Source organism: Chelonoidis abingdonii, chromosome 3 (assembly GCF_003597395.2).
Source record: "Chelonoidis abingdonii isolate Lonesome George chromosome 3, CheloAbing_2.0, whole genome shotgun sequence".
NCBI lineage: Eukaryota > Metazoa > Chordata > Testudines > Testudinidae > Chelonoidis > Chelonoidis abingdonii.
The window spans coordinates 171987363-171999389 of record NC_133771.1 but is presented as its reverse complement, the minus strand read 5'-3'; the positions used below and the strand labels follow the sequence as shown (position 1 = coordinate 171999389).

At 41.2% G+C, this 12027-nt stretch overlaps 1 protein-coding gene across 1 annotated transcript in view; it reads right to left on the bottom strand.

Moving 5' to 3' along the window:
- The window catches only part of RRP15 (ribosomal RNA processing 15 homolog), a 43174-nt gene that overhangs the window by 17209 nt on the left and 13938 nt on the right, over window positions 1-12027 (bottom strand). Inside the window, exons 3-4 of the mRNA XM_032786267.1 lie at window positions 11641-11738; window positions 10505-10706 (exon numbers count right to left, since the gene is read on the bottom strand). Of these exons, the coding sequence (XP_032642158.1) occupies window positions 10505-10706; window positions 11641-11738 (300 nt within the window). The remainder of the gene's footprint in view (window positions 1-10504; window positions 10707-11640; window positions 11739-12027) is intronic.

Below are 12027 nucleotides of genomic sequence, written 5' to 3'. Positions count from 1 at the left end.
TTGTTGTCTAGCAAATAGTTATAAAACTAAGTTTGTCTCTCCCCCTGTCTAGTGGCTGGTTCACACAGAAGAATACAGCCTTCTACTGCTGCCAATTACTCCATTTGCTCAAGCACCAGACAACTGTACTATGGATGGAAATAGCCTAATCTTGCCAATAACCCAAGGTGGAGATCACAGTCTGACATGATAGAATTTCGTTTTTTTCCAGTTTGCTTAAAAATTTTTTATGAAATTACACACAAAGAAAACCTACCTTAAAAGATCAAGCACTCAGAAGTTCAGAAATGCCAGAATTAAGGTTGCACAGGCACACAACCTGAATTCAGCCCCATTGTGTCTATGCATTATAATACAGTATTTAAATTGTATGATCAAATTCCATTGTAACAAAAACCTAGACTCAAAATATAAGTGAGCTTCAAACATGATCCAGCAGGTGGGTTAGCAATAATAAAAGATATGTACAGCTAGAGAAATTGATATAAATAAAAGGATTTATACAATAACCTAAACTAAAATTCATATGGAAAAATCCTCACATATTGACACTGGGATCATCACTATGGACTAGGATGGTGAGAGAGATTTTCACTTTACTGCAGGAGTTTGCCAAACCACATTACTCCAGGTTTGCTACAGCTGTAAGCATGGTCAATTGGGCTAAAGGAGACTGTTCACTGCCTGGACAAGTTGCATACTCTGTAACTTTACCTGAATATTAAACACTCTAAAATATAGGCGCATTCCTCCAAAAAAGCAATGGTTTACTACGTTACAGTATTGGACTTTAGTGTGGTATTGACACTATTTCTTATACTTCAGGTAGGAAATACCAAAGTCAAGTCAAACACTCAATGTGTTAACTCCTGCTGTTTTTTAAGTGGCATCCACTGTACACTGTTATCTCCTCTCAAAATACTAGTCTTTTGCAATAAATTCTTGCTGCTGTCATTCCTGACATTACGTTGCAGAAAATCCAGCCAAATTATTTATTCCCAACTAATTCCTATCACTTTGGATTTATATTTAAAGTGCTTTCTGTAACAGCAGCATACTACATGCTGACAGTTATGGTATGCTCACGACGCATACTGCCAGAAAACTGCCAGAGGCTGCCGCGCTGAAAACAAATGCCAGTACGAACATCCGCAGCAGTGATCTGGCACCGTACTCTACTCTGCAATATTTTTGCCTTCTTGTTGCAACAAGCAACTGCTTTTTAAAGGTCAAAACAGGTTGCAAGCAACCCCAGATTGTTAGCAGAGTTCTAGGCCTTCATCAACACTCATAAGAACGGCTATACTAGGTCAAACCAAAGGTCCATTTAGCCCAGTATCCTGTCTTCTGTCTGTGGCCAATGCCATGTGCCCCAGAGGTAATGAACACAACAGGTAATCCAACAGGTGATCCATCCCATTGCCCATGCCCAGCTTCTGGCAAACAGAGGCTAGGGACACCATCCCTGCCCATCCTGGATAATAGCCATTGATAGACCTATCCTCCATGAATTTATCTGGTTCTTTTTTGAACCCTGTTATGATCCTCCTGATCCTACTTGACCCAAAAAGCTCTAGAGATTCTTGCAACTTCAACAAGTTGTCTGGATGTGGAGTTTATTTTCATATTTGTACCCTCAGGACCCTGAACAAGGCAATGTGACTTGACAAAGCCCATAAAAGGTATGTAACTAAACAAAAACAACCAAAAAATATCCCCAAACCAAAACAAAGAAGCGAAACAAAAATTTCTGCACCTATTTAAAAAATATTTGACTTTTCATCTGAAAAATGTTTTTCTATTGTGTCACATGGTTTTGTTTTCCTCAGACCTGATTAGAAAAACAAACAACCCAAAATACTGCATCTATTTGTGATGCAGCATCTGATGTAGTCATGGTAACAGAGTCAAACTAACATTCTCAGAAGCAAAAGAAAATACTAATGGCAAGCTATTGCTAAGAACTGCCACATTTATGGATTAAAACTTTTCAAAAACCGGGACTCGGCAAAACAAACAAAAACAAAGCTTGTGCTTTTTAGACTCCCCAGCCAATCTCCTCCAGCAATTATCTGCACTTGTGATTTGCTTACTAAATACCAGGAGCATTCATAAAATGAACCTCAGTTTCAAAAAAGTAAGAGAAGAAGAAGAAACCTTGGTAGCAAAGCTCTTCCATCTCCTGAAGCCCACAATACAACTCCAGACCAAGGTCTCAGAATTACACTTAGGGCCAAAAGGTGGCTGAAAATAGCACCTTAGTTTTTCAATTTTTTGCATACCATTGCAAATTTACTCTGTTTAGAGGCTAAACGGGTTTTTCTAGTTGTCACCTGGGAAAGTCAATTTGGTCTAAGAATCAAATTATGCTTTTTACTTTAAGTGCAGGGGACTTTAAGTGCAAGACCTCTTGAAGTCCCATCCTGTCCTACAGTTCTATGATTCGACGTTAAGGAAAGCTTTCTAATTATAAGGATAGTTAAGCTCTGGAATAGGCTTCCAAGGGACATTGTTGTAGAATCCCCATCATTGGAGATTTTAATAAAAGGTTGGACAAACCTTTGGTCTAAGGTTAACTTGGTCCTACCTCAGCACAATGACTGGACTTGATGGCCTCTCATTTCTGTGATTCTTTGCATTTGTACTACTCACAGTAAGATTGTCTTAAGTGGTAAGAGGTATCTCAGTGGTATGTAATTAACATGGGAGTTGTTTAGAAATATACTTTGTAAAAAGCTTAGTCTGTATTTGTCAGCCTTATTTTGAGTTAATCAGTGGTCTCCTGAGTGTGATCTTGGAAGTCTCAGCTGCTTGCTTTAACCAACAAAACTATACTTTGACTGTAGTTTTTATTGCAGAGCTGTTGCAATGGTGAAGTGTGAGCAGGACTCTCTTCTGCCCTGTTTATAGTGAACTAAACTATGTTCAATGAAGGTTCTAGAATAACAATTTGTGACTATACAAATCAGGCAGGACTGAAGTATTATCTCCATCCCTGACAGGACGCAGGTGTATTTAGATGGCCCTGCAGGCACTATGGCGCCCGCGGGCACTGCGTTGGGGACCCCTGGAATAGATACTCCTGATAGAGACTACAAACATAAGAGCGGCCCACTGTGTCAGACCAATAGTCCATCTAGCTCAGTGGCCAATGCCAGGTGCTTCAGAGGGAATGAACAGAACAGGTAATCATCAAGTGATCCATCCTGTCACCCATTCCCAGCCTCTGGCAAATAGAGCTTAGAGACACCATCCTTGCCCATCCTGCCAGTGACACTGGCAGATGAGGTCTCCTGATGCAGATGTGAGTGACGGAGGGTGCACAACGGATCCGAGGGTGGGGGGGAGGAGGAGGTAGGGAAATGGATAACAAAACACACCTCCTGGGGTCACCCCTCAGGAAGTGAAGGTGACAGGCATTGTGGTGGCAGTAAAGGGGGAGGGGGGGGAATGGGAGCAGCACCCTCCAAGGCAATGCTGCCAGTGGGTCGCCCCACCTCATCAGGCATGGGGCTGATAGGGGGCCATTCCCTGGGCCTGGGCACCTGTGAAGGGCGATATAAACCCCACACTGGCACAGAAGGAGTTAAACTGCAGCTTTAGTCTGGACTGGCTCAGCCCCTCCACACCTGCAAACCATGGCCAGGACTGGAGCAGGAGTTAACAGGAGAGACCTACTCTACTCAGAGGTGGGCCACCCTGGGAAGGGAACAGTCTGTGGAGCACCTCCAGCCCCAAAGCAAGGGCTGGCAGCATTTGGGGCTCTGGCCTTCATGGAAGGATGGGGATTCCCGGAACTCAAAGGGAGAGCAGGCTGAAACTTGCGCTGGAGACCCAGTAAACTCTGAAGGGGACTGAGAGTCTCCCAGGGCTCCCAGAAGTAAGAGGGGCCCATATCCTCCCCCGACACACCTCAGTGAGAACAAATGGATATTGGCCATCAGTAAGTTTAGGCCTGAAATCAGGTGAAGGTTTCCAACCATCAGAGTGAAGTTTTGGAACAGCCTCCCAAGGGAATCAATGGGGGCAAAAAAACAAACTGGTTTGAAGACCGAGCTCGACACCTTTATGGAGGGATTGGTATGATGGGGCTGCCTACAATGGCATGTACTCAATCTGCAACTGCTACCAGCAAATATCTCCAAAGGCTGGTGATGGGACACTAGATGGAGAGGGCTCTGAGTTACTACAGAGAATTATTTCCCAGGTGTCTGACTGCTGGATCTTGCCCACATGCTCACGGTCTAACTGACTGCCATATTTGGGGATGGGAAGGAATTTTACCCAGATTCAGATTGGCAGAGACCTTGCAGGGTTTTTTGCCTTCCTCTGTAGCATGGGGCACGGCCTGGGTCATTTGCAGGTTTGAACTAATGTAAATGGTGGATTTTTTTGTAATTTGAAGTCTTCAAATAATGATCAACTTCATTAACTCAGCCAGAGCTTAGGGGTCTATTATAGGAGTGGGTGAGTGAGGTTCTGTGGCCTGCGAAGTGCAGGAGGTCAGACTAGATGATCACGATGGTCCCTTCTGGCCTTAAAGTCTGTGAGGTGTTTGTCTAACCCTGCTCTTAAAACTCTCCAGTGATGGAGATTCCACAACCTCTCTAGGCAATTTATTCCAGTGCTTAACTACCCAGACATTTAGGAAATCTTTCCTAATGTCCAACCTAAAATGCCTTGCTGCAATTTAAGCCCACTGCTTTTTGTCCTATCCTCAGAGGTTAAGGAGAACAATTTTTCACCCTCTTCTTTGAAACAACCTTTTATGTACTTGAAAATTATGTCCCGTCCCCTCCTCCTCCTCAACCCTCCCCCCACCCACACACACTCCGGTCTTCTCTTTTCCAGAGAGAACAACCCCAGGTTTTTTCAATCTTTCCTCATAGGTCATGTTTTCTAGACCTTTAATCATTTGTGTTGCTCTTCTCTGGACTTTCTCCAATTTGTCCACATCTTTCCTGAAATATGGTGCCCAGAACTGGACACAATACTCCAGCTGAGGCCTAATCAGTGCATAATAGAGCAGAAGAATTACTTCTTGTGTCTTGCTTACAATACTACTGTTAATATATCCCAAAAGGATGTTTGCTTTTTTGAAGTGTTACACTTTTGACTCATATTTAGCTTGTGGTCCACTATGACCCCCAAGATCCCTTTCCGCAGTACTCCTTCTTAGGCAGTCATTTCTCATTTTGTGTGTGTGCAATTGTTCCTTCCTAAGTGGAGTTCTTTGCATTTGTTCTTACTGAATTTCATCCTATTTACGTCAGACCATTTCTCCAGTTTGTCCAGATCATTTTGAATTTTAATCCTATCCTCCAAAGCACCTGCAACCCCTCAGGGCTTGGCATCATCCACAAATTTTGTAAGCAAACTCTCTATGCCATTATCTAAATAACGGATGAAGATTTTGAACAGCACTGGCCCCAGAACTGATCCCTGTGGGACCCCACTCATTATGCCCTTCCAGTATGACTGTGAACCACTGCTAACTACTCTCTGGGAACTGTTTTCCAACCAGTTATATCTTATTGTAGCTCTAGCTAGGTTGTATTTCCCTAGTTTGTGCATAAAGTCATGTGAGACAGTATTAAAAACCTTACTAAAGTCAATATATACCACATCTATCACTTCCCTCTATCCACAAGGCTTGTTACCCTATCAAAGAAAGCTACTAGGTTGGTTTGACATGATTTGTTCTTGACAAATCCATGCCAGCTGTAACATCACTTTATTATCTCCTAGGTGTTTGCAAATTGATTAAATTATTTGCTCCATTATTTTCCAGGTAGTGAAGTTAAACTGACTGGTCTGTAATTCCCCAGGTTGTCCTTATTACCGTTTTTATAGATTGGTGCTATATATGCCCTTTTCCAGTCCTCTGGACTTTATTCAGTTTTCCATGACTTTTTGAAGGTAATCACGAATGGCTCAGATACTTCCTCAATCAGCTCCTAGAGTATTCTAAAATGTATTTAATCAGGCCCTGGTGATTTGAAGACAACTAACTTGTGTAAGTAATTTTTAACTTGTTCTTTCCCTATTTTAGCCTCTGATCCTACCTCATTTTCACCAGCATTCATTAAGTTAGATGTCCAATTGCTATTAAATCTTTTGGTGAAAACTAAAACAAAAGTTATTTAGCACTTCTGCCATATACACATTTTCCGCTTTTGTTTTCCCCCCTCATTGAGTAACAGCCTACCCAGTCCTTGATCTTCCTCTTGCTTTTAATGTATTTATAGAATGTTTACTTGTTAACCTTTATGTTTCAACTAACCTAAATCTCCCTTGCCGCAGACTAAGCCCATTACTTCTTGCCCTACCTTCAGTGGACATACAATTGACCACCTGGAGTACAATTGATCATCATTCTCTTTAGAACACCTCTAACCATATTTTAAGACATATCAGCTCTCCCCACAGTCTTCTTTTCTCAAGACTAAACATACTAAGGTTTTTTTAAAACCTTTCCTCATAGGTCAGGTTTTCTAAGGGTATGTCTACACTGGCAAGTTTCTGCACCACAAGTTATACTACTTTTATTAAAATGCTTGAATTAAATCACTGTGCTCCTTGTGACACTGGACAGCACCCACATTGCACCACAAAGACAGCAGTGCATTGTGGTAGCTATCTCACTGTGCTACTGGCCGCAGGGTGCTTTGGGAAGGGTTTGCAATGCCTCATGGGGCAGGCACAGCGTCACATGATGACCACATCCTGAAATGTATCCTCAAAACGTAAGCACTAAGAAGTCTTTGGTAGACCAAGCAGGTTTCTTACATTTTAGCTAAAGGGCCTTGGAAAGCAAGACAAACTTTCCTAAGAAAGAACAATGCTGATTCAGTATCCCATTACCATCACCTCCCGATCATCACATCTAACCTGGGCCAGGCCCATAATAATCTAAATTATCACATTTGTGGTCTGAGTGCCTCTGGACATGCATCTGCAGCTCAGAGGACCTGTAGGTTGTTTTATGACAGACACTTGTTCATTACCTAAATTGACTCCCTTGAGGTCAATCTCAGAGGTCAAGAACTCAATGGACATGTAAGACAAGTTACTTTTCCCACCCTAGAGGCCGTCCTTCCAATTTATGGTTGAGGCATATCTGGAGAGCAGTGCATGCTTCCCAGCACTGCCACTATCCATGTTGTACCGCTTCTGTGGATTCATGGAGGATTTCTGTTCCCAGAGCTGGCAATATGGCACTTTTCACAGGCACTATTTATTTTTATTTTTTTTAAAAAGATTGTAGATACCGTAGATTATGTTATTGTTTTGGTGGGGTCAGGAGGGAAGGAAGGGGGGCAGAAGAGAAAGAGAAGCAATGCATTGTACAGAAAGCTGTTCTAGTAGGACTTTAAACCAAAACACATCTCATTGTAAAACAAATGCTCAAAAAACTGGAGTACTTTTAAATGACTACACTCTACTCCCACATAGAAAGGCTTTCAGATAATGTGGTGGATCTTGCCCAGAAACAAGTATTATGCACAGTACCTTGGGAAAAACAAGGAAAAATATTCCACAAACTAGCTGGCTCAGCCAGGATTAAAAAATACCTTGATAAACAGTTAATGATATGAAAGGCAAAGCCCTTGGCTTCAATTCAGAAACATAATTACTCCCATCTGGGCACATATAACCTGCAAAAGGGCTACAGTTTTAAATTGTATAAGCAAATATTTAACAGAAGCCCATGTATTCTCCTTTTGTAGCTATCTTGGGGAAAAAAGAAACACTGAAAAGATTTTAGGCTCATGGATATAAAGCAAGTATACAAGACCATATACAACAAATACAGTTCTAGCAAAGGGTACAAGTAATGCCTCCTCTAAGTAAGATACCAAGTTGCAAGGGTAAAGAAGGAACACGGCAAACCCTATTAGAAGGGTGCCTATGCTACTGAAATAAATCCCAATTCTGCAGGTGGAATTCTACGTGTCTCAAAAATGTTAACATACGCATATCCATTCACAGATACGTTAATAAACAAATCACAGCAAAAATCAAATACTAATGGTATCTGAAAGTTCCCATTATTGCCTCTCCAAAGAGCAGCTACCAGGATGTTGGAGGGGAGGAGAAAAATTAGCATCCCCTCAAGACATGGCAGTTTGTGAGTGCATGGTTCGCTGCATTTGCAACTTACAGCAGATACACTCCTGAGCGTAGCCTGCCTATCTGCATAGCAAAAGTATTAGTTTAAGAAAGGTTCACTTTCATGGGAAGATTTTGTTCTGCTATGTTCTTCTTGCTGACTGGTTGTTTTACGTGGGTGGTGTGGTCATGGTGGTTAATTGTTATGAAATGTATTCTACTTGATGCAGAATGCCCATAGTGTGGGATTGGCATCTTTTAGAGTGTTTGTTGAAATAAACACATTCACATTTTTTAAAAAGTAAAGACCATACGCTCCAATGCTGAAACATACAGCAGCTTGCTATCAAAACCTGCCTACAGACCTTTCACACAAGCTAGAAATCTCCTGCTCTTTCCAATATACAACTCAAAATCCCCCAAAAGATCCACAAACTCCAAACAGCAAGGTATGATGTGAGAAAAGATACAAGTCCTGTTCAGTAGCAGAATGTTTGTGTCATACTAAGGAGAAAACCTAGGTTTAGATACCTGCCTCAGTCTCTCTCACCAAGGTTCGAGCTGGGAGTGTCCATAACTGGTGAGCTATGAGAGAGCTAAGCTGGCAAGAGAAAACTAGCCTTGTTTAAGAGCAGCTTGAACAAAGTTCCAGACTTTGTTCAGTCCTGGCTGTAGGACCGTGGTGACAAAAGGAAATGATGGGAAGAGAAGAACTGGGATATCTACAGAGACGATATTGCTGTTATAAAAAGGCAAATCTGGTCCCAAATGCAAGCTGCACAACCTCCAGATTTCATGCCCCACCTCAGGAAGTCCTGGACTTTGTAAATTTGTTCAGATGGGGAAAAAGGCGACATCAGATCTAAAGCTAGAAAAAAGACAAACCACCATTCAGCATCCAAAGAGTTATATATGATTTTCCAAAGCACCAGAAAATGAACACGCCCATGGTGACTACTCCAGAATCAGTCATTCTAGTATATATAAGGACACAAAGAAGTACCTGAAACGTACATTTTGTGACCCTGTCACTAGAAGAAAACTGCCGCTCCACAATTTGATAGACATAAAAAATAAATAAAAATAGTTCCTCGTCTATTGGCCCAATCTCAGCCTGCCATATTTTTGCAGGTAATGTATTATCTCCCCTGACCACAGAGTTATAAATACTGTCAGACCCTTAATCACAGCAGCACTAGTGGGCATTGCTGTTACACCAGCTTTTTTTTTTTTTTTGCCATTTGAAATCAAGCAAGCTACACAGATCAGGAAAATTCAAGTGTCAACACCAAACTAACTTGCTTTATTTACCCAAAGAGTTTTAAAAATACTTTCTTACTACACTTGAGTGAAATTTTTAAGTGCTCTTCATGCCATGGAGTGTTTCAACATGCTGCCTAAATGCACACAAACAAAAAACATATGACAAACTGTTGTCTCCCAACTGATTAAAGTATTTCTTCCTGGCACACAAAAGCACTTAGTTAGTTTGTGTGGATCTGAGCCAAGAGAAGTATTCCACCCACTACCAAGCATAAAGTTCAAACACAAGCACAAATATGCTTAAAAATGGGGCAGCTTCTGAAATTTCAGAGAGCAAGAGAAAAGTCTGAGCAACTTGTTATTAAACCCTAGATACCTGAAGGGTTCACAGGATTGGTCCAAGGGTTGGCAGATCCAAAAAATCTGTGTCACTCCAGTATCTGTTTGTAATGACCATGTGATTTTGTTTGATAACTCTTGGAAAGAGAAACGCATAATGTCCTAACCAACTTTGTAACCTGGCTAGCGTGCACACAATTAAGTGAACAAAACCCCCCACATCTGATCTTTATTAAAGTCTCTAAATACCTTTATTATTGCCCGCCAATATAGTAATATATCACCCTCACACCTGTGTCAAAATCTTTCAATTTCAGGTTCGATAATTACTTGAGAGAAAGAGAGCACAAAGAGACTACCTGTGTGAATGCATAAGTTGAACAGGTCAGTGCCACATGTTATCACACGAAAGTCCCTGCCATTTACCCTGTATTTGAGACTTCACATCAAGTTACAAGTCATTCAAGTCCTATAGTTTCTATTACGGTCTCTGATTATATACCAGGTATGAGTTCAATTTTTACATATCACTAAAGCAAAATGTACTCACTGTGATCAATGGATTACCAAAAAGTCTACCCTGAGCTTCACAGAATGGACTAAAGATTAGGATGGAGAGGACATGGGTCTAGCAAGGCTCACTTTCTGCCTAAGTAGTCCACACACAAAAATCAGACTCTGAGAACCACTGTGCTAAAGGGCAGAAGTATTTACGTACCATCAAATAAAACCAGAACAAACAACTACGCTAAGAGAACCCCTTGTGTAAATTCAGCAAGACCATGCCTACCTGTTTGCTTTTCAGGGTCTTCCCAGAAGTACTTTGTTCTCTTTTAGCTCCTTCACTCCCTCTGAGCATATTGATGAAGTCTTTCTTTGTAACAGATGACATCAGTTTAGCACGCTTCCTATTGGAATTCCCTGCTTCTTTCACTTTCTTATCAACGTTCTTTTGGTGTTTCCGGACAGCGTTAAATAATTGCACAACACCCCTACGGTTAAAGAGAAAGAAAATATTACATTTTGCATCAGGTTGTCATTACAGAAACACATAGCAAAAAACATTGTGCTGGTGCAAATGCTAAAAAGAACATTAGCTAACGTACTCAAAAACAGTGACTTAAGGCTCTCGCACAGCTAAAGAGTAAGTAATCATAATGGACCTCAGACTTCCAGCATTCAACTCTTTCTTCACGCCTGCTGCTATGAACCAGATAGACATCTACCGCTATAGGACCCAATTCAGCAAGGTACTTAAGCACATAAATAGTCCCAGAGAAATCAATGGGGCTACTCACATGCATAACTGAACTAGAGCCAGCGTTCTTAACAGGTTATTCAGCAGCCACATCAAGTTGCTGAAGGATGGTACAAAATGCTGGAGTCAACCACAGGACAATGCTCCATCCCCCCCAAAATCTATCGCATGCCACTCCCACCTATTAAGATGGAAAGGGGAAGGAACATCAGAGTGACCCCAGCAAAATAAAAGTAAATATAGAGAGAACACCAGCAATGCGTTATGCAAAAGACACGTGGTACAGCACTAGGGTAACACGAAACAGTAATCTGATCACAAGAACAATGAATTTGGTGAACTCTTCGTAGAGGGGGGAAAAAAAAAAAAGGAAGTGGTAGATGTGATTGATCTATAAATTTTTAAGTACAGAATTAACAAAACGATGAGCTCAGGCACAGCACTCATGCTGGGCAAACACTTATGTTATATTCTGTCTAAATTCTTATGTTCTTATAAGACTTCTGAAATCTTTTGTTGAACTCAATACTGTACAAAGCAAACCTGGGTATAAATCACTTGGCTCCCACTAGTCACTTCTTAAGAGTTCAATTTGATTGGAAACAGATTACCCACACATGCTTTTATATCTGTTTAAAAAAATGAAAAGGACAAAAACACTTTCTTACCTCGTGGCAATTCTCTGAAAATTTCTTTCCGTTTCTCTGTCTTTGGCAACATCTGGCTTCACTCTGCACATCATTTCCCACTCCCGCTTTTTATCAAGCTGGGGTATAAATATTGTTATGTGAAAAAACATTAGGCATTTTAAAATGTAACACACTTTGATAGGATATTCTGTAAGACGACAAAAATGATAAACCATTTGGACTCAGTTTGGATGAGGGTAAGGGGAACTTCTAAATATTACTTTTATGGGGCTGGACAACAGGTCCTGGGGTAAGTTTGCCACACACACAAGGATGCCAAGATTCTCAAACAGCCTCTTGTCCCCACAGGAGGTAAAAAGCCCTTGAGACTCCCTCTGCAGAAAATCTTCTGGGTGACCCAGAAGG